The following is a 23,586-nucleotide window of genomic DNA, read 5'->3' on the forward strand; positions in this document are numbered from 1 at the left end:
TTGTGCTCTAAACGTTTTAGAAGTACTTTTTTCATTGCTTTATACTAGGAGGTACATCTGCGATTAGGATATGTGCGATATGCGATTAGGATACAATAAAAATTGTTCCCAATAATTCCACAGTCACATAAACGAATGAGAGCAAATATTGGGCAGACTGATTCTTCAGTGAATATGGCGTTGTAGAATTTGTGACGTTAAACGTATAATGGTAGCGATCTGATTGGACGTGATTTGTACGGAAATAAACGAAAATCTTTACCGGTGATGATTTGGAAAATCCAGAATAGAACTCTGTGTAAAGCAAGGTTTAAAGGAAACCACAAATGAACACTACACAGGCCGCTTTCTGCTTTACTCGTTTTACCTCGCCATTTTTTGGGTAACGGTGTTGCAAACCCGCAATCCAGACCCGCAAAATGGAGTCTGAAGACGGAGAATATATGATAGAAAAATATTGATTTATTCTATAGACCAGAAGTTTAATCAGTAAAAAAACAATGGAAATTACTTCTTTCTTTGATAGTTTTTGGGCGGGTGCAGCGCAGCAGGTATCCACTTTGAATCCGCTTTATTGCCGAAGAAGCTTTAGATCCCTCCTGGATCGCTTGGAAAGGTAAAAACACTAGTTGGATACATTGGCTTGCCCCCGTAAGTCAAACGCACAGTGACATTCCAATCTGGATTGACCAACGCCGTTCACTTTATCCTTCATCGTTCAATGACGTTTATTTGAACAGAAATTAGCTACCAATCCGGTGCAGCCTATGTGAATAGTGGATAGTGCAGAACCACCTTAGGAGCTTTTAAATGAAGTTGCACCTCCGCATTGATACGTATGTTATAAAGAAGGTAAAATTTCAAATCATTTTTCTCAATTAACTGCTTTGTATCGTCGAATAACGGCACCGTCGAACCCCCGAAAAGAGACGGAATTGGCACCTACAGATATAACTTCGATATGTACTTGGTCTGTTTTATGCATATAACTGCACATATTTCAAATATTTTAGGTATATTTTAGGCGTTGGAAAAAGGCATGATATTAATTTTTTTAGAAAACCCGCCATAAAATTACAGTAAAAACATGAAATATGCATGTAAAATAAAGTAGTGAATCCACTAACTAAAACTACTAAAACTGCAGTTGGTTTTCTAAAAACGTTAAATGTGTTGTTGTAATCTATCTGATAATTGTGTGTTAAAACATCCACAATCCCAGATCTGTTCTTACTTTTTAAATTTTCGACTAATTCAAATTTCAGCTGTCCTTTATCAACGTAGAAGCTAAGTTCTTCTACTTCCCTATAAAATATGGTTAATGAGCATGTATATACCTGTGGCTTATATACAGTTGTAGTAATAGTTCTAGAAAAATTAACTACAAAATGTTAGTTGTAAAAATAAGTATTTCGCAGAAACTGACAAAAAAAATTCAGAAATTCTCCGAAATTTAAAACCCATGTGCTATGAGGATGAAACCCTCGGTTTGCTTTTACTACATAAGTTCTTATGAATTGTTTCAGTAAAAGTAGTATTGTTGCTGATTGTGGCACCACATGCGTTCGGATTTAAACTAGCGCTAGTCATATAAATATAGTTATATTTCTAGGGTGAACTACGTATCTGTGTTATATAGATGTGCTCTTTGAGTACACTTTTTAATATGAAGTTCGAAACATCATTTGAAACTGAGAAAGCTCACTTCTGCTCTTCTGTTGTTGGATCATCACTGCAGAATAGGTATAAGTAAAATTCAAGAAAAAAATCCGTTAGTTTCCTACTGCTAGTGGCTTTGAATATGGAGAAATTCATCTAGAATACTCTTTATATTTTGGCTATTCACATTCACCCACACACGAGAAGAAGGAAGCATATGTTGTCTGAGTCAGGACAAAAAAAAAACAACGGTAAAAACTGTACTCAGTTTATTTTCAGTGGGATATGGTTCAATCGTCTTCTCCATAAACATTTCGGACATCTTCCCTGATCAAACTTATATAAGTTCATAAGATACATGAGTTCCAAATCTCCTAATTCCATCGTCCCTATATCTTTTGTTCTTCTAGAGTGGTAGGGAGTCCCGCCGCGTTTGTACGATCGACGGTTCGATAGTTCCCAAGACCAACAAACCTTTTCTCCATCCAGCGGCAAGAAACGGTTAGGAAACTTGTTCAGGAAGACGAGGAAACTGACTTGGTAGAGCAGATACCCTTCATGTGGGATTTTATGGCGTGTACCATATTTTCAAAATTTTCTATTTCAGTTTGATTCATTAGCATCGAGAACCTTTTTTTCATGTTGACGAGTGAGATCAATGGGTGTTTGTAGTAGACTGGTAAGAGGGAGGTCCTGCTGCATCGTCACTCCATCTCCACGGTCCATCTTTCAATCATGATGAACAGCCAAAAAAGGTTTTCTCAATATGAAGGACAAGAATTGCTACAAGACTTGTCTAGGATGATAGCAACTACAGACCACACACGATGCTTATCAGACTCCAAATTCCACTGTTTCTGATGATCGCAAACAACTATGTATTTTTAATACAACGAAAGAAGTTATTCGCAGAATAAACATGCAGCTTTTGGAAAATCGAAATGTGTGCAAATAAATCACGTATCTGACTATCAAGCACCGATGCAAGTGAATAAAAAAAAACGAACAAGTAAAAACAACCATGACTGAACAAATTGGTCGCGACGATTTGCGTGGAGTACTGTGCAGTAGGGTTTTTGGTGCGATATGGTTCGAAGTCTAATGCAGCTGCAAATGAAACGAACGCATTGGTGCATGAACCAAACAGTTTGATTAACGCTAGGCACTTCGTCCTCAATGTTTGTTGATAGGAGTAACAAACACCGATGAGTTTGGCATAGACGTAGTTTGTTCACCTAATTTAAGATGTTGTGTTGTACGGAATCATTTCCACGCGTCAGGTTTCACGTGTTTTCCCGTGTCATCCACCGATACACCATAACCACTTTCCAGCTAAGTGCTTCGTTATGGTACACCATCAGCCAAAAGTTACGTAAAAGTCGTCTAAATAGCTTTAACTCCGTGCAGCCAAGCTTCTCTCTTGGAATTGCGGATAGGTAGATTTGTAGCTTGAATTCGTTAGCGATGGGAGTCGACCCCAGGAACTGGATGAATGAGTTAAATGTCGGATTGGCTTTGGCACATCTTTGCTGAATATCTCTCGTTCGTTTTCAGGCAAACAGCCCAAATGGGCATAGGTTGTCCCGCCCCCTCTGATTGCCGTTGAGGGTCTTGACGCAACCCATATCTGTTTGCATTTATCCGTTAGGAGTCGTATTCTGTATGCTGCTGCTGATTTCGATACAAGGTAGCGACATGTTTTAACTTCGCGCTGCTAGAAGCGAGTATAACTACATCGTTAGTGTGCTCGAGATCCACGAAGGGACGTGCAGACGGTTCTAAAATGACATCCCCGGGAGTTCGCTTAACTGTTTTTCGCATTATGTCCTCGACGGCAAAGTTGAACAGAAAGGCTTCTGCCAGATCCGCTTTTCTCAGTTTTTTTTTCTCGGTGTAGTACTTCCAGAAGCGGCTTCAAAGCCCAACAATGCTAACTGTAGAGGCTTCGAATACCGCTGCCACACTTCAATCACTCACAATAAACACCTGATCAATAGTCAATCGACGCATGTCGGTTCAGCAAAATGTTAAAATGTTCCCTCCACATAATCATCTTGCAGGTGTATTGCCTTAGCAGAGTATAGGCTTTTCTCGGGTTCTTGTCCTCCCAAACCTGTTCGAACTCCTTTATTCTTGACACCCATTCGTTCTCGCGATTACATTTCAGCTTACGACGCAATCATTTTCTCAAACGCTACAACAACACATACAGAGTTGTACGTGGATATTGTCTCCGCGTGGAATGTAGAGCAAAAATACGACTTAGCCGCACGATGGAAAGAATATCTACTATTGGCAACGAAGGAAGAAAGCAGTCGTATACGACTGAATACTCGAGGACTCCTTGTACCGAGGTGACTGGCACATCGAGTAGGACCCATAGACTACAAGATACTGCTCAGAGGAACTACGAGATACTGCTCAGAGGGTTACGAGCCTGTGCTGAGAGTGCCTCGAAGCCGCCAACAGCAAACCTAGATCGAATTTCAAAGACCAAAGAATTGTTTTAAAGATGAAAAGTTTGAGGGTTGATCCGAATGCATCGTAAATTGAGCAGTTAGTAGCTAGTAGCAAACACTACCTGCAGAAAGGCGTTGTATCTTTCGATCTTCCGAAGCAAAGGCAGAAGATTGTGGAAACAGCGCAAAGAAGGAAGAGTTTAAAGAAGTGTCGCACGGAACTCCGCGAATATAATCTTCCGTTAGCTGTCTTGCTGAGCGAATACGGGACTCGCACTTCTTCTTGTTGTAAGATGAAAGTCATTCATTACATTACAGATGGAAATCATTTACTCGGACCTTCTCCATTCATCAACTCCTGGGTCAAGCCCGATCATCGCCACCGATGAAGCTCCACCACGGATTTTTTTTCGGAAGTACGAGTCGCAATCAAGAGCATGAAATCTGGCACAGCCCCTGAACCTTATTTTATATCAGCAGACTTTATTCGGTCTGATTACCATTAACTTCATGTAATCCTTGCGGCGCACATGACGTCCTACCTTTAGAAAGAAAGGATCTCAGACCAGCAGAAGACTTTGCGAACTGTTCTTATCCATAGCAAAAGTGACCGAGAGGACCTTCGAAACTATAATCCGATATGTGAGCTGTTAGCGTGTTGTACAAACTATTCACTAAGATCATTCTCACGCGAATATCTAGGACGCTGGATGAAGCACAGCCTCAGGAACAAGCTGGATTCCGTCAGGGGTTCGGCTGCTTGGAGAATATCCATACCGCGACGAAAGTGATAGATGTTTGATGGGAATACCCTGCCCCTTGTTCTAACACTCGTCGAATATGAGAAAGCCTTCGACAGCGTAGAAACGAATCCAATACTGTCGGCTCTAGTTGATCAAGGCGTGGACCCCTTGTATGTGAGGAAATAAGCCAACTGCTAGTGTCCGTGATTGATGCATCACTAGGATACAGTTTTTCCACAGTCTCCTCACCATACCTATTGGAAAAAGGGTACGACAAGGCGATACTATATCGGCTGCATTACAACGGAGAAAGAGATACTGAGCTCCGCACGTCCAGTGAAGCCATTAAAGTATCTATCTGAGTAAGTGTTGTCTCCGCAGATGTAAGACGAACTTCTTCCTCTAAAACCAGTTTTCTTTGCAGCGTCTTGAATGCTTTTAGTCAAAGAGTTTGCGTCGTCCACTCTCTTCCTGGTCCGTAATCCAATATTAGTCGACACTCGTTGGCGGAACTTCCTTCTTCATTCCTCGTTTTCAGACCTTCTAAGGCGAGCTTCGGCTGATGTTGAGCTCCCCGATACCTTTTCTGGAACCGTACCATAAAGCTTAGAAGAACTGGGCGGTGGTCGGAATCGAATGCGATGCCCCAGACTGCTTTAGATTTCCAAATGTCTGACAAAGGGATGTTGTTTTCAGAGTGTTATAGAGCTGAAGCTTAAGAGTCGGCATCTTCCGCTTTTGCTGCTCTTCTGGAGTAAATGGGGTTGTCCCTTGCTACGCGCGACGCCATCAGCTTACGTCACGTCGCGTCGTGATGGCGTCAATATTTCCTCTTAAACGTGGATGCAGTGATGAGATTTTTTCTGTTGTCCGATGTCTGCTCCATGGGATAGAATCAATTTCCAAGCACATCGGATCGTTGTTCAGGTACCATATTTGCATTCGCATCAATTCTGACAATTATCGCCTGCTGGTTTCGTATCTTAGACATCAACGTATTGAGTTCATCATAAAACGCGTCCTTTTTGTGATCCTCTGGGGCCTCCGAAGGTGCGTGAGCACATATGATCCAGAGTTTGGGTCCTCTGCGATCCCGCAGTCGTACAAAGGCGCATCTTGATGACGATGACCCTAACTCCTCCGCCAGGTTGTTATAATCGTTATTAACAGCTATTGCTCACTCTCCTACTTTCTTTTCATCAGCATCGCCCAGTAGGTGGTGTAATTGTCGATACTGATGAGAGGGCAAGCCGTGATGCGTGTTTCCTCCAATGCAACAAACGGTGCATGCAGATATCGCAGATGTCCCGATAGAGTTGCTTGTTGGAGTTCACTAGACAGCGACCGGCAATGTAACGAGACTGATGTTTGTAGATTCTATTTTCTATTCTTTTTTCTATTCTATAGATTCTATGTTTCCCTCAGGCATTCGACCTTTCAGGGTATGGTGCTGGACGACAGCACCTTTTGCAATGTATGGGAAGTTTTTGCTATATAACAGTGCAGGTTACACAGCTCGTAAGTTCCCAATTCGTACACTCGAACGCCTCATTGCGTTTAGTTAAAGCAGGACCACATCGTGCAGGTAGCAATCAGACTTGTATACGCCTAAAAAGTAGACTGATCAGAATAACGGATGTCTCTACGTCAATGGAGCATCTCGTGCATTTGCGACGCATTTCGCGCGCTTGAAAGTTCTCGAAAATACTTTTGGCCGGGCATGTCAGAGGACATTTTGCCCTGTTTCGTTCTTGCGTACCCTGCCAACGTAGGAGGGCAAAACAGATAGATTGCGAGCGTCTCCTTTCCGTCATCAGCGGCGCAGTCTTCAACGTGGACCTGATGACCTGGATCGGTCCCTGACATAGTCCCTTATATATCACAGATTCCGATAACAAGTGCATTATAGCATTGATCACTGACTGCATTAAATTTTCCGCATGGAATAACGATTGAATGTATCCTCAGGTTTGAAGATCAGCCGGAGTTATACCACTCCGTACCATCATGAGAGTAACGGCGCAGGTGTTTGTGCATACATCAGCGACAATCGGTCCGATTGCGACAAATATGTGGCAGCATGCACCTTCATGTATAACACAAGCATGCATACATATCATAGTACAGGCACCCTCTTTTTCCTGATAAATAAGAAGAATCGGTCTTCAAGTAGACTTGTTGATCCGACACGATTTGCAGCAAACCCCTGGGGACAGCGAATCACGCGTCCATGTACTGTGGAAAAGCTGATCTACTCTCCACGGAGCCTGGAGAGCAGCAGCAGTTTACAGTGAGCGTCAGAGTCGTAAATTCAAGCAACGGCACGATCAGTCCCATTTGGGTTCTTTCGAGGTAAAGGTTGGGGATCACGTTTTTCTGCGAGTTTGCATACCTCACACAAGCCTTTTTCAGAAGCTGTTTATATCCTGAGGATTAAATGTGACCAGGGCGTGCATAGCGCTATGTTACGAAATGATAGTGTAGAATCGGTCCATTCCCAAAAGTTTTGAGATAAAGCTGTGTAGTAATCGCAGAACTTTGCAGTCCGTAGAAGGGACATTATTTTTACAGAGAACACGAAACAGCAAAAAAAGACAAAAGAGAAACGAGTTTGAATGATTTCACGGAACCACCAAAGAATTTCTTCGAATGGCGAAACTAAAACGGTGTTCTAGACCAGTGGTGATGTGTTTGTTATGGCGACACAAATCGATTGTGAGAATGATATGGGTAATTCTCCCGCCACTATAAAGGTTCGACAGAAAATCTGTAGGCATTTAGCAATCATTGCCGCCATGAAATTACTGCTATTCCCTTTGATTGGTCTTGTCGCCGGTAAGACAAGTTTCAAGTCATATATTTATGCCGTATATTTCCTAATTTGAATTGTTGAAGGAGTGAAAACAGATGCAAACAGTACGTAAGATGTATGTCTTTTGTAGATTGATGAAGGTCCATGTAGAGCTATGTTGAGAAACTATGTGAAGGACGCCGGAAAGAAAAGAAAGATTCCTCTAGCATTCCTCTAACATTCCTTATCTGGAGATGTCATGTTTGTGTTACTGTTTAAGAACAGTAACGTAAACATGACATAACATAACAATTTCAGTTGTCACAGTTGTCATTGATGGAAAATCATGGAAACTGCAATAATCCTCAAATCTCCATTTTCCATTTTTGTTCTCCATATAAACTGTCACTAGCATTTTTCAGATGGGCATGGGACCCAGTGGAAAAGCGTTGCGGATCAATTGAGTACGGTGGTTGCAGAGGCAACAGCAGTAACTTTGATTCACAAGGAGAATGCCTAGATGAGTGACGGAAAAAGCATGTCGGAAGAAACCTGAACCGAGACGCGTAAAATACATATTTGCTTCTCTTCTTTCATACACCCGACGACGGTAATGTAAATGAATACATGTAACTGAATGAAAAAAAAAACTACAATTACATTTGTTGGACGAAATAGTAGCTTACTACCTTCTATTGTTTTTCTATACTTTTTTCTAATCGAAAAATAAACAATGACTTTGATGAAAATAGTTATCAAAGATTTTAGATGTTCCCACTAGAGTGGTAGAGCAGTTCTTGCGATTTTTTCACATTCTTTGGACCCATCTTGATGTTAATTGCTACTTCACGCTCTACTTCATTTTGTATGTGAATGTCTATTTGCCGTGTGACTTTTTATACGAGGTATTATAAACATATCCTTATACTTTATCGTTGATGATATTTGGTGTTTTGTTTTATCGTTGATGATATTTGGTGTTTTGTTTCCATGTTCAACGAAACGTTCGTCGTTTTGGTATTTCGTTCAATGATGAACCTAATTAGATTCAGATTTTTTTCACTGAATTGAGAAATTTCGCGTGATTTTCGAAATCTTTCATTGGCGAAATAGGAAAAACGTCAACAGTTTGAATTCATCTTGAGATTCCAGCACGATAGAACATTACACGACATATTTTGGATCCTTTTTTTTGAAATCGTTGAGTCAAAATCATGGAAGGATTTCCAAAATAAATGCCGAGAAGTTTGAACTATTTTTAAAATCAGGATATACTTTGTCTGCACAAACAGATAAGTAACTAAAAATGAGATCATTACAAAGCACAGACGCATGTTTCAAAGTTGCATTTTATTAGCGCTTCCTATGAGGCCTTCTGCTTTGATTTCTGGTATTCAGATCACACGGTTGAGTAATTTCTTCTTTGACAAAAATCGAAGCGGATTATTTAATGTTTGCTCACGAGTGGATAAAGTTGGCGCTAGATGTGATCAACTAGAGGAGCGCGAACGCTTGTCGCAACTCACATGCTCGTCTCTTTGCCACACACTCTCTTCCCTCTGCAACGCCTCAACCGAAAACACTTTGGAATTATTCGATGGCAGCCATGCTTTTGCTGATACGTTGAAGCAAAAAAGTTCAGCAGCACAGGACAGTAAGTACAGCATGAGGGTAATGCAAAACATGCTCTTTTAGTCGAGTAGAAGCGACCTGGACATCATTGCAGTTGCGTAAGCGGCTGCGCTCGAAGTGCGAATGACATAAAACCGAGACCATCGCTAGCTACACTCGGACTGGAACGATGATTGGTGCTACTCAAGTGTCCCACCCGGAACCTAACTGCTGCGTTCCTTAGAACCGCTTCTAGGGCAGCCACTTACGTAACAACACTGAGATTAAGGTCGCTGTGACCCGAATGTATCTGATCCAGGTCGGAATTTTACAAGTGTTTCGTTCTCATTACATATGTTGCGGTGAGAAAAACAAAATCAATGTCACCTCCCGTTCAAGTTTGTTGTTCTTTGTTGTTGAGGAGCTGACGGCGTTGGCGGCTCAGTAAGGTCTTGAAGTGATCCCTCCAAATTCAAAGAGTTACTTCACCGATAGCAACCCTAGTGGGAGCAGCAGTAGCGTAGCGATTTTATTCAGCCACTTGTTCTTGTCTTCCCACGCCTCTTCAAACTCCTCCGCTCCTGACGTCCTCTCGTTATCGGCGTCTCGTTGCAGTTGACGACACAAATTCCTTCTCAGACGCTTTACTTGGTCGAAATCACCAGTGCTGCGGGTGACACATACAGAATTCTATCTGTGGTTCTTGTCTCCGCAGATGCAAACATAGACTTCTGCAGCATTTGAAGCGGAAGTTATTCTCTTGCAGCGTTTCTGCGGTTCCTCTTGTGGAACAGTACCTTGAAGCTTTTTACCGTACCAATTTGCGACTTTTCGTATCGTACCAGTTTTCGACTTTTCGAAACACATGAAATTTCCAATATATTAAATATCGAGAATAGAAATCGAGAACAGCAATCGAGAACTACCGCAGGCACGTTGGAGAAGAAAAAGAAAGGGGGTGGGGTGCGGGGAAGGGGAGGGGTGGTCGTATTCGAGAGGGTCGTGTCCCATCACCACGCTTGACTCTGAATAGGCATAATGAATGAAGCAGAAAGCGGAGTGTTTAGTACGCATTAGTTGTCAGACAGCTTTAATGCTTTTTTTATAAGGAGTTCCAATCTGGATTTTCCAAATGATCGTCGGTAGAGATTTTCAGATTGACTACCACTTTACCTCTTGCAGAAGCCCCATTCCGGATTTTCGAAACCGTCGCCGGTGAGACACTGAGTGCAATCTGACTACCATAATACGTCTCACGTCACCAATTTTTCAACTCCATAATCACTGAAAAATCACTCTGACCCATGCTCTCATTCGCTTATGTGTCTGTGGAATTATTCGGAATAATTTTTATTTGTACATGTCATAGTTGCCATGTTTTACAGAAGATCTTTACGTTCATTCTGCAAAGCTTTTTTTCTAACTAAAAACGCCTCCACTCGAAGAGAAAGATGTAACTCTTCACACATAACATTGAAAAAACTATTTCAAAAGTGTTCAAAAAACGAAAGATCTCTAATACAGAGAAGAGATGTGACTCCGTTTCAAATTAGACGATGAACGAAAATACACTTCCTGTATCATGAAGACATTTGAGAGTGATCTCGCTAAGTAAACATATTCATTTGTATTCTTTATACAGAAAATCATGTTTCGAATTATTATTTACTGCGAACATGAGACAAAAACGAGCTGGGAAAATAATTCTTTTATGGGATAGCGCCGCACAGAAATCAAGTTGGCAAAGATAATCATCAACGCAAACTGCTTTATCTTTTTAGTATCAGATACTCTGTTAATTCAAAAAAGGCCGGTAAGAAGGCTGTAGCTACACACGCGAATTTTCGGAAAAGAATTGAATCATTGATGAAATAGTCCGATTAATGCAGCTTAAGAAACAGGATTCTGGTTCTTGAAATGCCAGTATACATTAAATCCGATAACAGTGCTTTCTCTTTGGTGCTCGAAGACGAAAGTGGAGAAGAGTTGTGCGTGATCAGTAGTTGGATGTGAGTCATTTGATCTTAAAATAATGTTATATCACTTGTATCACTGAGATGAAAACGTTTCTTTTTTTTACGTCAGAAGGGAGTAGAATTAATATTCCCTATTCCGCAGACACAAAGATTGCGCCTCCTTGATTCGAGTGCATGGTAACTGTACGTGCAACAAAAAATACAACAAAAAGACACGTGTAAAATAAAGCTATGGTCGCGGTCCTACGGTTGATGGACAGACACCGCCCAAGACCAATAAGTCGTTTCTCCACTCAAGGATGAGAAACAGTTACAGGAAAAGTCCCGAAAGATGAAGAAAGTGATTTGGTAAATCAGCTGACCTTCATGCCGGATTTTATGTTTACCAAACGGGTTCATCAATTTCGAGCATTTATCCAATTTGACGGGTGAGATTAGTAGGTGGGTGTAACTGAGTGGTAAGAGGTTCGCTGAGTCGTCACTGCAACCATCTCATCCCAGTTTTGACTGCAGTACTGCAAAGGCCAAAAACGTTTTCTTACTACGAAGAGCAACGAGTTGTACAAAACATGTTTGTGAGAACAGTAGGCTACACACGAACCTCAGTTGACTCTGTATTGGAGTTAAACACGTAGGTGCATCGTACAGACATAGGTCAACTAGACAACTCTTTTTTCTATTACCGCATTCATACTTTTTACCAGTCTGAATGCCCGGCTAAAGCCGGACTTTCGGTGGTTTTTCGCTCCCCTTCACTGATCAATGAAAGTTGATAGTAGTGGTGTTTTCTGTGAAATCAGATTTGCGTTTTTTAACAACGCTTTACTTCTCTTCTTTATATTATAAATTACGGATTAAAGATTACGGAGTTTTCCTTCCAAATGCGTCAATTCTACATTTGGAGAATATTCTACCATCAGCTACAAACACTCCTTCGATGCCAGAATAATATAGATACAATTTGAAAGCATTACTCGAATTATGGATATTCCTCCTGATTTCTCCAAATAGTTATTACAGAATGATGTTTTAACATAAAATGACGTGAAAGACATCTCAATACTGATAAAGATAACGTTCCACGTCAGATCACATAAACATCCTGTTACTATTTAAGCAGCCGTTTTCATGCGCGTTTTTACTTTCTAAGAACGGCATGCTACCAACTTGAGACGAACGAAGAAAGAAATAAATATGCGGAGGAGTCATGAAGGTGAAAAGCAACGCGCGCAATGGCCAATATGAAACGGCTTGAACCATTTATCTTTTGCAACATGCACGCGAAGTTATTGCGCACCATTTCGATTCCGCGAGACCCGTCTCACCCCACGTTATACCTATCTGGCGCCGGCGCACCAATCTGACGCCGTGGGACCCGTCGCACCCCATTTTCTAGCTATCTGGCGCTGGCGCACCAATCCGACGCCGTAAGACACGTCGCAGCCCATTTTCTAGCTCTCCAGCGCCAATTCGACGCCAGTGGACCCGTCGCACCCCCTCCTACAGGTATCTGGCGCCAGCGGATCCGTCGCACCCCTCCTATAGGCACCTGGCGCCGGTCGACCCGTCACACCCCATTTTATAGCCTTCTAGCGTCGAGGCAACAACTCGACGCCGTCGCACCCCCCTTTTTGAATTTCGTGACTTACACACAACACACACACGTGACAGAATAAGCCCGTTATTATATACAAGTCTGATCGTCCGGCTTACGCCGGACTCTCAGACTTTGTGTGTTGTTCGCTTCGCTCACTTTCATCAACTAACCAAAATATACTTTTAAATTGAAATTCAAAAATTAGTGGTAGTGATATTTTCTTTAAATAATAAGAGTTCTGTTTTCATATTGTTTTGTTATTTTCTTCTTTCTTTTTTAATGTATATAAAGACAAAAAATTTCATAGTTTTTTCTAAACGCGTCAGTTCTACATTTTGAGAATATTCAAACTTTAGCTTCAAACACTACTTCGGTTCGAATATAATATATACACAATTTTAAAGCATTACGCGAAGAATGGGTGTTCTCCCTATTTTCCTCAACAGCTATCAAGGAATGATGTTTAACATAAAATAATGTGAAGATCATCGTACTGATAAAGGTAACGTTCTTTGTCAAATTATGTAAGCTGTTGGCTACTATTTAAGCAGCCGGTTTCATTCGTGTTTCCACTTTCTGAGGAGCACAATACCAAGCTGAGGCAAACGTGCAAGGAAACAAACGCACGGAGGAGTCATAAAGGTGATGAACAACGCGCGCAGTAGCCACGGGTATCAAACTGCTGCAACGTGCCATTTAACTTCTGCGACACGCAAAAAAAAAAAAAATTACTGCAAAATAATACTGTACAACAGTTCCACGCTGTCCGTCGCACCCAATTTTACAGCTTTCGGGTTTTCAATGTGCTCCCCTCGCTTGCACAACTCTTCTTACTGCTGAACAGCACTTCTACTGAAATTACTCTGACCCTAAAGGTTACTTTTAGCTCAAAACACTCATTCGTTTTCGTTCCCTACACAGTGTAGACACGATTTGAAAGTGGTATTCGAAGAATGGGTTTTCCTGTTGTTTCTCCCTAACAGTTACAGCAGAATAATGTTTAACATGAAATGACGTGGACAACATCATCGTACTGATAAAGATAGCGTTCCACGTCAGATCACATAAACAGCGTGCTACTATTTAAGCAGCTGTTTGAACGTGTATATCCAGTTTCTGAGGAACAGCGGAGCCGAGTAGGTGGAGCGCAACGCCGAAAGTGGTTACAACTATAAAACTTTTACAACTTCCCTAGTTTTACGACGCCGGCACACCAACTCGACGCCATTGGACCCGTCACACCCCCTTCTAAAGGTATCTATCATCGGTGCACCAACTCTACGCCATTGGACCCGTCGCACCCCCTTCTATAGCAATCCGACGCTGTGGACCCGTCGCACCTCCTATAGGTATCCGACGTCGTGGGACCCGTCGCACCCCCTTCTATAGGTATCCGACGCCGATGGACCCGTCGCACCCCCTTCTAAGGCTATCTGGCGCCGATGGACCCGTCACACCCCCTTCTAAGGCTATCTGGCGCCGATGGACCCGTCGCACCCCCTTCTATAGGTATCCGACGCCGTGGACCCGTCGCACCCCCTTCTAAGGCTATCTGGCGCCGATGGACCCGTCGCACCCCCTTCTATAGGTATCCGACGTCGTGGGACCCGTCGCACCCCCTTCTATAGGTATCCGATGCCGATGGACCCGTCGCACCCCCTTCTATAGGTATCCGACGCCGATGGACCCGTCGCACCCCCTTCTATAGGTATCCGACGCCGTGGACCCGTCGCACCCCCTTCTAAGGCTATCTGGCGCCGATGGACCCGTCGCACCCCCTTCTATAGGTATCCGACGTCGTGGGACCCGTCGCACCCCCTTCTAGGGCTATCTGGCGCCGATGGACCCGTCGCACCGCCTTCTATAGGTATCCGACGCCGATGGACCCGTCGCACCCCCTTCTATAGGTATCCGACGCCGTGGACCCGTCGCACCCCCTTCTAAGGCTATCTGGCGCCGATGGACCCGTCGCACCCCCTTCTATAGGTATCCGACGCCGTGGACCCCTCGCACCCCCTTCTAAGGCTATCTGGCGCCGATGGACCCGTCGCACCCCCTTCTATAGGTATCCGACGCCGTGGACCCGTCGCACCCCCTTCTAAGGCTATCTGGCGCCGATGGACCCGTCGCACCCCCTTCTATAGGTATCCGACGTCGTGGGACCCGTCGCACCCCCTTCTAAGGCTATCTGGCGCCGATGGACCCGTCGCACCCCCTTCTATAGGTATCCGACGCCGTGGACCCGTCGCACCCCCTTCTAAGGCTATCTGGCGCCGATGGACCCGTCGCACCCCCTTCTATAGGTATCCGACGTCGTGGGACCCGTCGCACCCCCTTCTAAGGCTATCTGGCGCCGATGGACCCGTCGCACCCCCTTCTATAGGTATCCGACGTCGTGGGACCCGTCGCACCCCCTTCTATAGGTATCCGACGCCGATGGACCCGTCGCACCCCCTTCTAGGGCTATCTGGCGCCGATGGACCCGTCGCACCGCCTTCTAACGCTATCTAGCGCCGATAGACCCGTCGCATCCCCTTCTATAGGTATCCGACGCCGATGGACCCGTCGCACCCCCTTCTATAGGTATCCGACGCCGGTGGACCCCTTCACACCTCATTTTATAGCTTCCTAGCTTCGAGGCATTAACTCGACGCCGGTGGACCCGTCGCACCCCTCATTTTGAATTTCGTGACTGGCACACACACACACACACACACACACACACACACACACACACACACACACACACACACACACACACACACACACACACACACACACACACACACACACACACACACACACACACACACACACACACACACACACACACACACACACACACACACACACACACACACACATACACACACACACACACAGACACACGTGACAGAATAAGCCCGTTATTATATATCATGATTATTCGAGTCGTTTGCACGGTAACTGTACGTTGTTTACAGGCAACAGCTCTAGGTTTTCGGATATCTGACTGAGGAATGTAAAAGGATAAAGGATAAAGTTTCTGGCGTTAATCAATCCGCTTCGGATCCGCCACCACGTTCACTTCAATTCAGAATCGTTTGAGGTTCACGAACGTGTAACTGCCCTATACAGTGACTTGTGGGAGGCTAGCCGATGTGTCAAGTCAATGTTTTTCATCCTCCCAGACAAGTCTGGTACCCTGCTACCAATTTATCGACTGCAGAGGGTTGAAAAGCTTGGTGAGCATTAGGGCGGATTCGATCCTCCTATCGATCGTGAAGGAAGCGGAAACTCTAAGCGTTACACTAAACCCGCCCCCTTTTTACGGCAATTAGGAAGAAATGGACGGAATCACTCTCCACTCCACAATCTACGACCCCGTATAGGCATAACCCAACTGAAACCCGTACCCACCCAGATTTGTAGGGTGAGGCCTTTAATGCCCAGACACTTCTTCCTCAACATTTCTTAGGTGGGAATAACCAACACCTGTGTGTTTTCCACGTCGCACTTCTGTGATCTTATTTAAAATCTCACTTGGTACGAAATGGCAGTGTAGTAATGGTTAACTGAGTTTTGGGACGATGTAGGAATCAAAGAATTTCATCAGAGCTATAAAACTTACAGCGAAATTAGTCGGAAGAAGAGATGTTCTGGGACTGTCTTCTCTGATTGTAACAACTTGTCGAACCACAAGTGCTGTCCTTAGGTACAGCAATATTCAACCACAAACAACTCACTTTGTTATGTTCTTTGACGTCTTCATCCTAAGTAGAACCACATGCGAATTATTTTCCGCTCTCCTACATTTTCACAGAAAGCACGAAGACAGTAAAAAGAGAAAAAAGCAGACTGCTTTCAATAATTGCACAGAACCACCAACGAATTTTCTCTGATCAAGAATCTAGAACGATTTCCTAGTCTAATGCAGCTATGTCTGTTATAGCAGCACAAAATGATTATTAGAAAGATATGATTTCTTTATACTACTATAAGCAGTATGACTACAGCTCTCAAAATCGTCATTGAAACTGAAAATTGGAGTAAGTGACGGAACAAATTTAAAGGCATCACCCCACCACTCTGGGGTGGTACGGATTTCAGGTGGAGAGTTCCTATAGGTCACAGAGTATGGAGAGGAGGGTGATTCCGTCCACTTCTCCCAATTGCTGTAAAAAATGGCCCGGAAGATGCTGCGCGTGCACAAGGCTGGCGTGCTCCAATCGAACTCGTTGTAGAGAATAGCGCGCCGTATCTTCCTGACCGTTTTTTACGGCAATTAGGAAGAAATGAAGGAATCACCCTTCTCTCCATAATCCACGACTCCGTAACTCACCTGAAACCCGCACCACCCAAGATTCCTGGGGGAGGGGGATTCGTTCAAACTAATTGTTCAAGAAAAGTGGTAAAAAAGTGAATCGAGAGAACTATATGCGAACTTTTGAATTTTGAAGGATTCCCATGAGAAGAAGACAGGAACTTGGAGAGTGTATTCAAAAGTAGGTACTTGACTTTGCGCCAAGACTTATCGGACGTATATTTGTGCCTTTTCAAGATATATAGACATTGTATATTGGGAAATTGACAACACGTATAGTCGAGTCAAAACGACCTGAACTTCGGTGCAGTTGTATAAGCGAGTGCGACATGGTGTTTTCGAATTTGAAAAAAATAGAGGAAAACAATAGAATGCAGCAATCTACCATTGCTAGAGCAGTTGTAAGTGTAATTGTAGTTTTTTCTTTGCTCATGAGGAGTTGAAGAAGCAAAGCTAGAAGTGTAGAGAAGTAACGATTTTTACTGTTCTCCGTTCCTAGACTTTTATTGACTTTTGCAATGTATTTTACGTTTTTTTCGTCCTTTTTACAAGCTTTCTTGTTCTTTTTCCTTTTCTTCCCTTTGCTTTTTTTGTTCCTTGCATCCCTTCAGACATTGCTCTTCTGTTTCAAAGTTGTTCTCGCTGCCTCCGCAACCGTACTGAAATTTTTTGCAGCTCTTGTTCTCATAGTTTCATCTCCATCTGAAAAATGTTAGTGACAGTTTTAATAGAGAACAATTTGAAGCTTATTATAGTTCCCATGATTTTTCTGCCGTGATAAACGGAATTGTTGCATTCATAGGTAGTTGTTCATAAAGAAAGATCTCCAGATAACGAATGTTAGAAGGATGTCTTTCTTCTCTTCTCTTAAAAGAAAACTACACATTACCTTGGCGTCCTTCACATACCTTGTCTGGAGAGATTTGCAATTTCCTTCATCAGGCCTCAGACTACATATATCATTCGAACGGTCATATTCTTGTCCTCACGCTCGTTCAACAATTCAAATTAAGAAATATGTGGGATCAATGAATGACTTGAATCTTATCTTACCGGCGAAAAGACCAAGCAAAAGAAATAGCAGAAATTAAATTTCTGCAATGACTGTTATGTGCCTATGGATTCTCTGTTCGCCCTTTTATAGTAGTAAAAACTAACCGCATTTTCCTCAAAATTAATTTCTGTCCTTATAACAGACACAGCTGCATCAGACTAGGACATCGTTTTAGTTTTGTCATCGGAGAGACTCGTTAGTGGTTCCGTGCAATTATTCAAATTCTTTTTGTTTCCGTTTGTTTACTGTTTCCATGTTCTCCATTTATTTTAAATTTGTTTAATTTAAAGAATTAAATTAATGAATTTAACTTTATTTATTTTATTTATTCTAAAACACATAATAAGTGTTGTGGAAAATGAAAAAAACGAAAATCTATAAGTGAAGGTGCTGCTAACGTTGCTGACAGCATAAAAAGTGATAATTCTCTGCGGTTGAATATGGCAACAAATAAAGTCAGCGCACGATGTTCGACATAATTTTTGAGTCAGATAAACTACAGAATGTCGCTTGTACCGACTGGAGTTGGTGAAATAATGCTGTGAAGAACTTGTTCGATTTCTATTTAGCTTCCGTCTCAAATTTTAATTAATCAGAATTACGCTATCATTTCATACCACGGAATATTTTAAATTAAGTTGTTAAACTACGGCGTGCAAAGCTCATACACGTTTGTTACTCCTATCCAACAAATTCTGAGGAGTGTCTGGTGTTAATCAATTAGCTTGGTATATATCAACACATACACTTCAGTTCAGAGTCATGCAAAAGTTTATGAATGGGTACCTAACCTATAAACGAATTAAGGGGCTCGCCGATGTATCAGACTAGTGCTTTTGTCGTCAATGAAAAATTTGGTAATAATTTCCCGGAGGTATGAAAGTTTGACTGGTGTCTTGATTGACAACAGTGGTTTCGAACAGTCGATATTCATTCACAACGAAAAATTCTATCGATCGCACTACACTCGCCCTGATCCCATTTAATTCTCAGCAATTCTTTCAGGATTTCATGCTTTGTCAGCCACGAACTAGCAACAGACACTTCAAATCATGTCACTGTCACTGTCACCAATAATCCTATGGTAAAATTATTCGAAACTTTTCGAAACTTCCCGTACCGTACTAATTTTCGACTTTTCGAAGCACATGAAATTTCCAATATATTGGATTAGCAGCAATCGAGAAGAACAGCAGGAACGTTGGAGAAGAAGAAGAAGAGAGGGGGGTGGACGTATTCGAGAGGGTCGTATCCCATCACCACGGTTGACTCTGGGTCAAATTTCTGCTCAATTTATAAGTACGAATGGTTACTGGGCTCCAAGCTTAAACTATTTCAGACCTTAATGAGCAGACTCACGGCCTAGAGTCATTATTACTCACTTTAAATTCGACATATCGTCAGACTCCAAAGGGTCGTCCGAGAAACGGACTTGGCTATTTGTAACGCGAGGACTCCTTGGGAAATTGTGAGAATTCTTTGGGGACTCCTTAATGTACTCGATGTGCGCTCCAACGACCGAACAACAAGAAACGAGCGGAACAAAGAAACTACACGTAACACGAGAAGGAATAGCGGGGAGTACACTTTAGCTACCGCCCGACACCCGCGCGTACCTAGCAGCAAGCGGCGAACTTCTTGCGGCTACCAGTAAGCGTCGTGCAGAGCAAGCAGCTTTCGCTGCGCCAACAAAGCAAGCCTTACGTCTAGCCAGTGTGTCGGTCCCATCGAAGTATCCTCCGGCCTCGACCTTGTGTCGCGGTAGTTGACATCGACGGCGTCGTCCCATGTGTCCTTGCTCGGAGGGTGTCCAGCGGCTAGGGTTCTCCTTCCAAGCGCATTCTCTTATGAGTTCAGCTGCTGTGAGCTAATCCTTCTGTGTTGAAGAGCTCCGCTACTAAAAAGGAGTCACCTTAATCACCTTGACTCCCGTTGATCTTTGAACTGGTCGAGCGGGCACCACTGATTCTTTAATCGGTCGCGATCGCGTTGCCAGAGTCGCCCAGTGGTTCCACGAAGTGGTTGGGACACGAACACGGGGCATCATAAAATTCTTTGAAGGACTTCGTAAAGAAATCTAGAAATCGGGTCACCCGTCTTCGTGTAGCGCGCTTAATATCGCGGAGAACCCAGTCGCTCACGGCTCTGGCTCAGCGGTTGTCGTTAAAGCGCATCCCGACCCACCTTAATTTACTTTCCTTTGCAAACGCGACAGCGTCTTTAATCTTCGATCGCTGACGTAGTAAGCAACTTCGACTCCCGTTCCTTACTTGTGTAATACTACCAGCATCACTCTCTCAATAGCGCGTTCAATGACACTCGCCGCGTTTTCTTTCTGCTGTCGAAATGCCCAGGTTCCCGAAGCATCGGTCAAAGCAGGAAGTACGGTACTGTTGAAGAGGTGAGCACGGACCGGGTGCTCCTGGTCTTCTTCACTACATCCTCGATGCTCTTATACGCTCCCCAAGCCGGTCGTCTCCTCTTGCCCAGCTCGGGAGTCAGGTCGTCCTTCATGTTCAATTACCGACCCAGATAAACGTAGTTGGAGCATTCGGATATGTTCGTTCCGTTGAGCGTCAATACTATTATGGATCACTCTTGAAAGGAGCATGTAGATGACGGACAGTAAGTAGATTGGGCGATATTTGCCGATGTCATGTGGATCTCCCTTTTTATGCAACAACACGGTCTTGCTGGTCTTACACTGTTAGGAACCTTGTATTCCGACAGGTAACGTGTAAAGAACCTCGCGAGAGTGTTGATGAGTACTGGCGGAAGGTTCTTAAGGTGTTCTGTTCTTATTCTGTCCGGACCGGGTGCCGTACGATTTTTTACCGACATGATAGCATGTCGTACATCGCACGGGAGAACCTCTGGAATGACATGTCCGTCTTCCCTCAGATGGTGATTTGGCTGTCGAAGAGATCAGAGTAGAAGTCGCAGATGATCTTCTCCATTCCCCTTCTTGACGCAATGGTTGTTCGCTTCGGTTCCGGAGAGCAGTCTTCCTCGTCTTGCGATTGGCAAAGTCTCGACGGGCATAGCACATGCTTTTTCCTGCCTCTGCAACTTTAGAAAGCCACTTCTCCTCTTCTCTCCTTAAGGTCTTCCCTTATCGCTTCTATGCAAAGCCTTGTGAGCTCGGACGCCAGTTCTTGATTCCCTGCGGCTCGTGCTGCTCCACGCTGGCGTATCAGCACAAGAGTTTCAAGAGACAAGTCTCTCTTGGAGGTTTTAAAACACTCAGCCTTCTTCGTGCAGTCGCGAAGGTGTTCAGCGAGCTGGCCATATTCCTCGTCGATGTTGTCCATTGCGAAACCTTCCCAAAAGCTGGCTACAGCGACGTCCATCATGCAGAACCTTTTACTGACGATGATGTTGTCTATTTAATTACGGTACCATCCACCGGATGACTCCCACGTCCAAAGTAGAGAGGAGGACTTCTGGAATTGCGAGCTTCCATGGATGGTCTTAGTCGTCATGATGAACTCGGAGAGCCTCTCTCCCTGTTCATTCCATTGTAGACTGTGGGTCCCTATGAGAAGTTCCTTAGGCGTTCTTCTTGGGCCAATTTCAGCGTTGAAATCGCCAAAGAAGATCGCCTTGTAGAAGGCATGACCATCTCGGTAGAATTTCTCTAGGTCCATATAGAAAGGTTTGACTTCTTCTTCGTAGCTTGATGTTCGAGCGTAAGCGACGAAGATACGCAAAGCTGGTGTTGGACTACATCTCATCAGCAGACGTCCGATTAGAGTCAAACGTAAAATTGCAGTAAAATTAATTTGTACGCAGAGTGTATCAATTAAATACATCACCTACACACAAAAACCAGCAATGAAGTTGGTGATAGGATGTTTTGCAAAAGAAAAAAAAGCAAGTTCTAGTCATAGAGCGATACTTTCACGCATTCGTACAGACTCTGATCGAAATTATGGCCTGTTTGACCGTCAAGCTCCACAACAATATAATAATGACGCGAGATGCTCAAAAACCATTAAAGCGCTGCATAAAGTTAATGTGGGATCAGTTAGAACTACTTTTTTCAATTCTTCTCCATCCCATTATTACGTTATTTCTTATGTTAATAATTAGGGCTTGTGAAGCGCAATCAGTGAGAAGTTCGGCTGTGACTTTAATTAGCCTTGAACAATGGTGAAAAGGTAGAGTGCTCGCCTACTAGGTGTATGGTGATGGTTCGGCCTCTCACCGGTGAAAAGTTTCGCACCATTATCGAGTATTTTCGTGACACACAGACAAACATACACACACGGACTAAGCGCGTTATTATATAGCATGATTATCTGATACAGTATTTATTTCCTTATGGCCTAACTTACTTGACTTAATCGGCGGGCAGGTGTTGCAGCCTAATCCATACTGTTCCACTTTCAGCTAGAGTTCAAATAGAATCTACCTATCCGTCGCTATTCCACAAGCGGCGGAATTTCACGTCTCTACTGAACTGCCTGTCAAACGTCAAATGTCACTGTATCTTCTTTCACCAGTTCCGTCCAGAGCTTCTTTTACGACCAGCAGGACAGCAGCAGGCGTCCTCAGGACAACTTGGACAAGGCAATCAGACAGTCTCTTCATAACGTGACCAAAGAATCGAATACGGTTTTCCATGACTACAGAAGGCCGGGCAAGATGTTAACGTGTTTCACGTGTCATCCGCCGGTACACCAGGTCCACATCCGAGTAAAGTTCTTCGCTATGGCATACCAACGGCCAGTGATCTAAAGAGCTTTCCCTCCATGCAGTCAAACTTTTCAATCACCGCCGCTGGCGCTGCCCAGTCTCCGGTCCGTACATCATGATAGGGTGAATTGCAGATAGGTGGATTTATAGCTTGACTTCGTTAGCGATGGGGGTCGACCACAGGGACTTGGTCAATGAGTTCAATGCCGAGTAAAGCTTAGCGCAGCTTTGCTGAATATCTCTCTCGTAGCTGTCACCGTTTTTCAGCATACAGCCCAAATAACAGAACTCATCCACGAGATCGATAGGTTGTCCATGCACCCTGATTACCGTTGAGAGTCTCGTGGAGACCCACACCTGCCTGCATTTGTCAGGGCGAAGTCGCAGTCCGTAGGCTGAGGAGCTTATTTTCGATTCAAAGTTAACAACATGTTTTAACTTCGCGCTGCTTGAAGCGAATATTGCTACATCGTCGATATACTCGTGATCCACGAAGGGACGTTCAGACAGTGCTAAAATGACATCGCCGGGACACTGATCAACTCTTCGCATTATGTCATCGACGAGAAAGTTGAACAGAAAGGATTCCGCCATGGATTATTGCCTTACTCCAGTTTCCACTTCGAACGGTGTAGTATATTCTCGTGTTCGAACCGCAGCAGCTGTTCTTCTACTCATGTCGTTTATTAGGCGTA

The 23,586-nt window shown here is 43.6% G+C and overlaps 7 protein-coding genes across 9 annotated transcripts; 1 reads left to right on the forward strand and 6 right to left on the reverse strand.

The window, feature by feature from the left end:
* Positions 1-1,666: 1,666 nt before the first annotated feature.
* Positions 1,667-8,172, forward strand: RB195_020252 (uncharacterized protein; the record flags this gene model as incomplete). 2 transcript variants are annotated; one of them, XM_064188475.1, is made up of 5 exons in its annotated part: positions 1,667-1,743; positions 3,720-4,013; positions 7,061-7,151; positions 7,537-7,696; positions 8,075-8,172. In XM_064188475.1, 5 exons carry the CDS (start codon positions 1,667-1,669, stop codon positions 8,170-8,172), a joined length of 720 nt encoding a protein of 239 aa, XP_064044356.1. The 2 variants fall into 2 exon arrangements, with proteins under 2 accessions (XP_064044356.1, XP_064044358.1); XM_064188476.1 differs by lacking the exons at positions 1,667-1,743; positions 3,720-4,013 and having other exon boundaries at positions 7,092-7,151.
* RB195_020253 (uncharacterized protein) lies at positions 5,304-6,727 on the reverse strand (the record flags this gene model as incomplete). The annotated part of the gene is made up of 4 exons (XM_064188477.1): positions 5,304-5,447; positions 5,793-5,976; positions 6,051-6,194; positions 6,621-6,727. 4 exons carry the CDS (start codon positions 6,725-6,727, stop codon positions 5,304-5,306), a joined length of 579 nt encoding a protein of 192 aa, XP_064044357.1.
* A 2,971-nt stretch (positions 8,173-11,143) lies between the features above and the next one.
* RB195_020254 (uncharacterized protein) lies at positions 11,144-19,982 on the reverse strand (the record flags this gene model as incomplete). Its single annotated transcript, XM_064188478.1, has 4 exons — positions 11,144-11,286; positions 11,602-11,720; positions 19,576-19,743; positions 19,810-19,982. 4 exons carry the CDS (start codon positions 19,980-19,982, stop codon positions 11,144-11,146), a joined length of 603 nt encoding a protein of 200 aa, XP_064044359.1.
* Positions 19,838-20,707, reverse strand: RB195_020255 (uncharacterized protein; the record flags this gene model as incomplete). Its single annotated transcript, XM_064188479.1, has 2 exons — positions 19,838-20,021; positions 20,607-20,707. The coding sequence occupies 2 exons, from the start codon at positions 20,705-20,707 to the stop codon at positions 19,838-19,840; spliced, it is 285 nt and encodes a 94-aa protein (XP_064044360.1).
* A 557-nt stretch (positions 20,708-21,264) lies between these two features.
* Positions 21,265-21,546, reverse strand: RB195_020256 (uncharacterized protein; the record flags this gene model as incomplete). Its single annotated transcript, XM_064188480.1, has 1 exon — positions 21,265-21,546. One exon carries the CDS (start codon positions 21,544-21,546, stop codon positions 21,265-21,267), a length of 282 nt encoding a protein of 93 aa, XP_064044361.1.
* A 33-nt stretch (positions 21,547-21,579) lies between these two features.
* Positions 21,580-22,005, reverse strand: RB195_020257 (uncharacterized protein; the record flags this gene model as incomplete). Of its 2 annotated transcripts, none has more annotated exons than XM_064188481.1 (1): positions 21,580-22,005. In XM_064188481.1, one exon carries the CDS (start codon positions 22,003-22,005, stop codon positions 21,580-21,582), a length of 426 nt encoding a protein of 141 aa, XP_064044362.1. The 2 variants fall into 2 exon arrangements, with proteins under 2 accessions (XP_064044362.1, XP_064044363.1); XM_064188482.1 differs by having other exon boundaries at positions 21,580-21,927.
* Positions 22,006-23,035: 1,030 nt separating this feature from the next.
* On the reverse strand, positions 23,036-23,485 carry RB195_020258 (uncharacterized protein; the record flags this gene model as incomplete). Its single annotated transcript, XM_064188483.1, has 1 exon — positions 23,036-23,485. One exon carries the CDS (start codon positions 23,483-23,485, stop codon positions 23,036-23,038), a length of 450 nt encoding a protein of 149 aa, XP_064044364.1.
* Positions 23,486-23,586: the final 101 nt, after the last annotated feature.

This window comes from Necator americanus, chromosome II (assembly GCF_031761385.1).
Source record: "Necator americanus strain Aroian chromosome II, whole genome shotgun sequence".
Taxonomy (NCBI): Eukaryota; Metazoa; Nematoda; class Chromadorea; order Rhabditida; family Ancylostomatidae; genus Necator; species Necator americanus.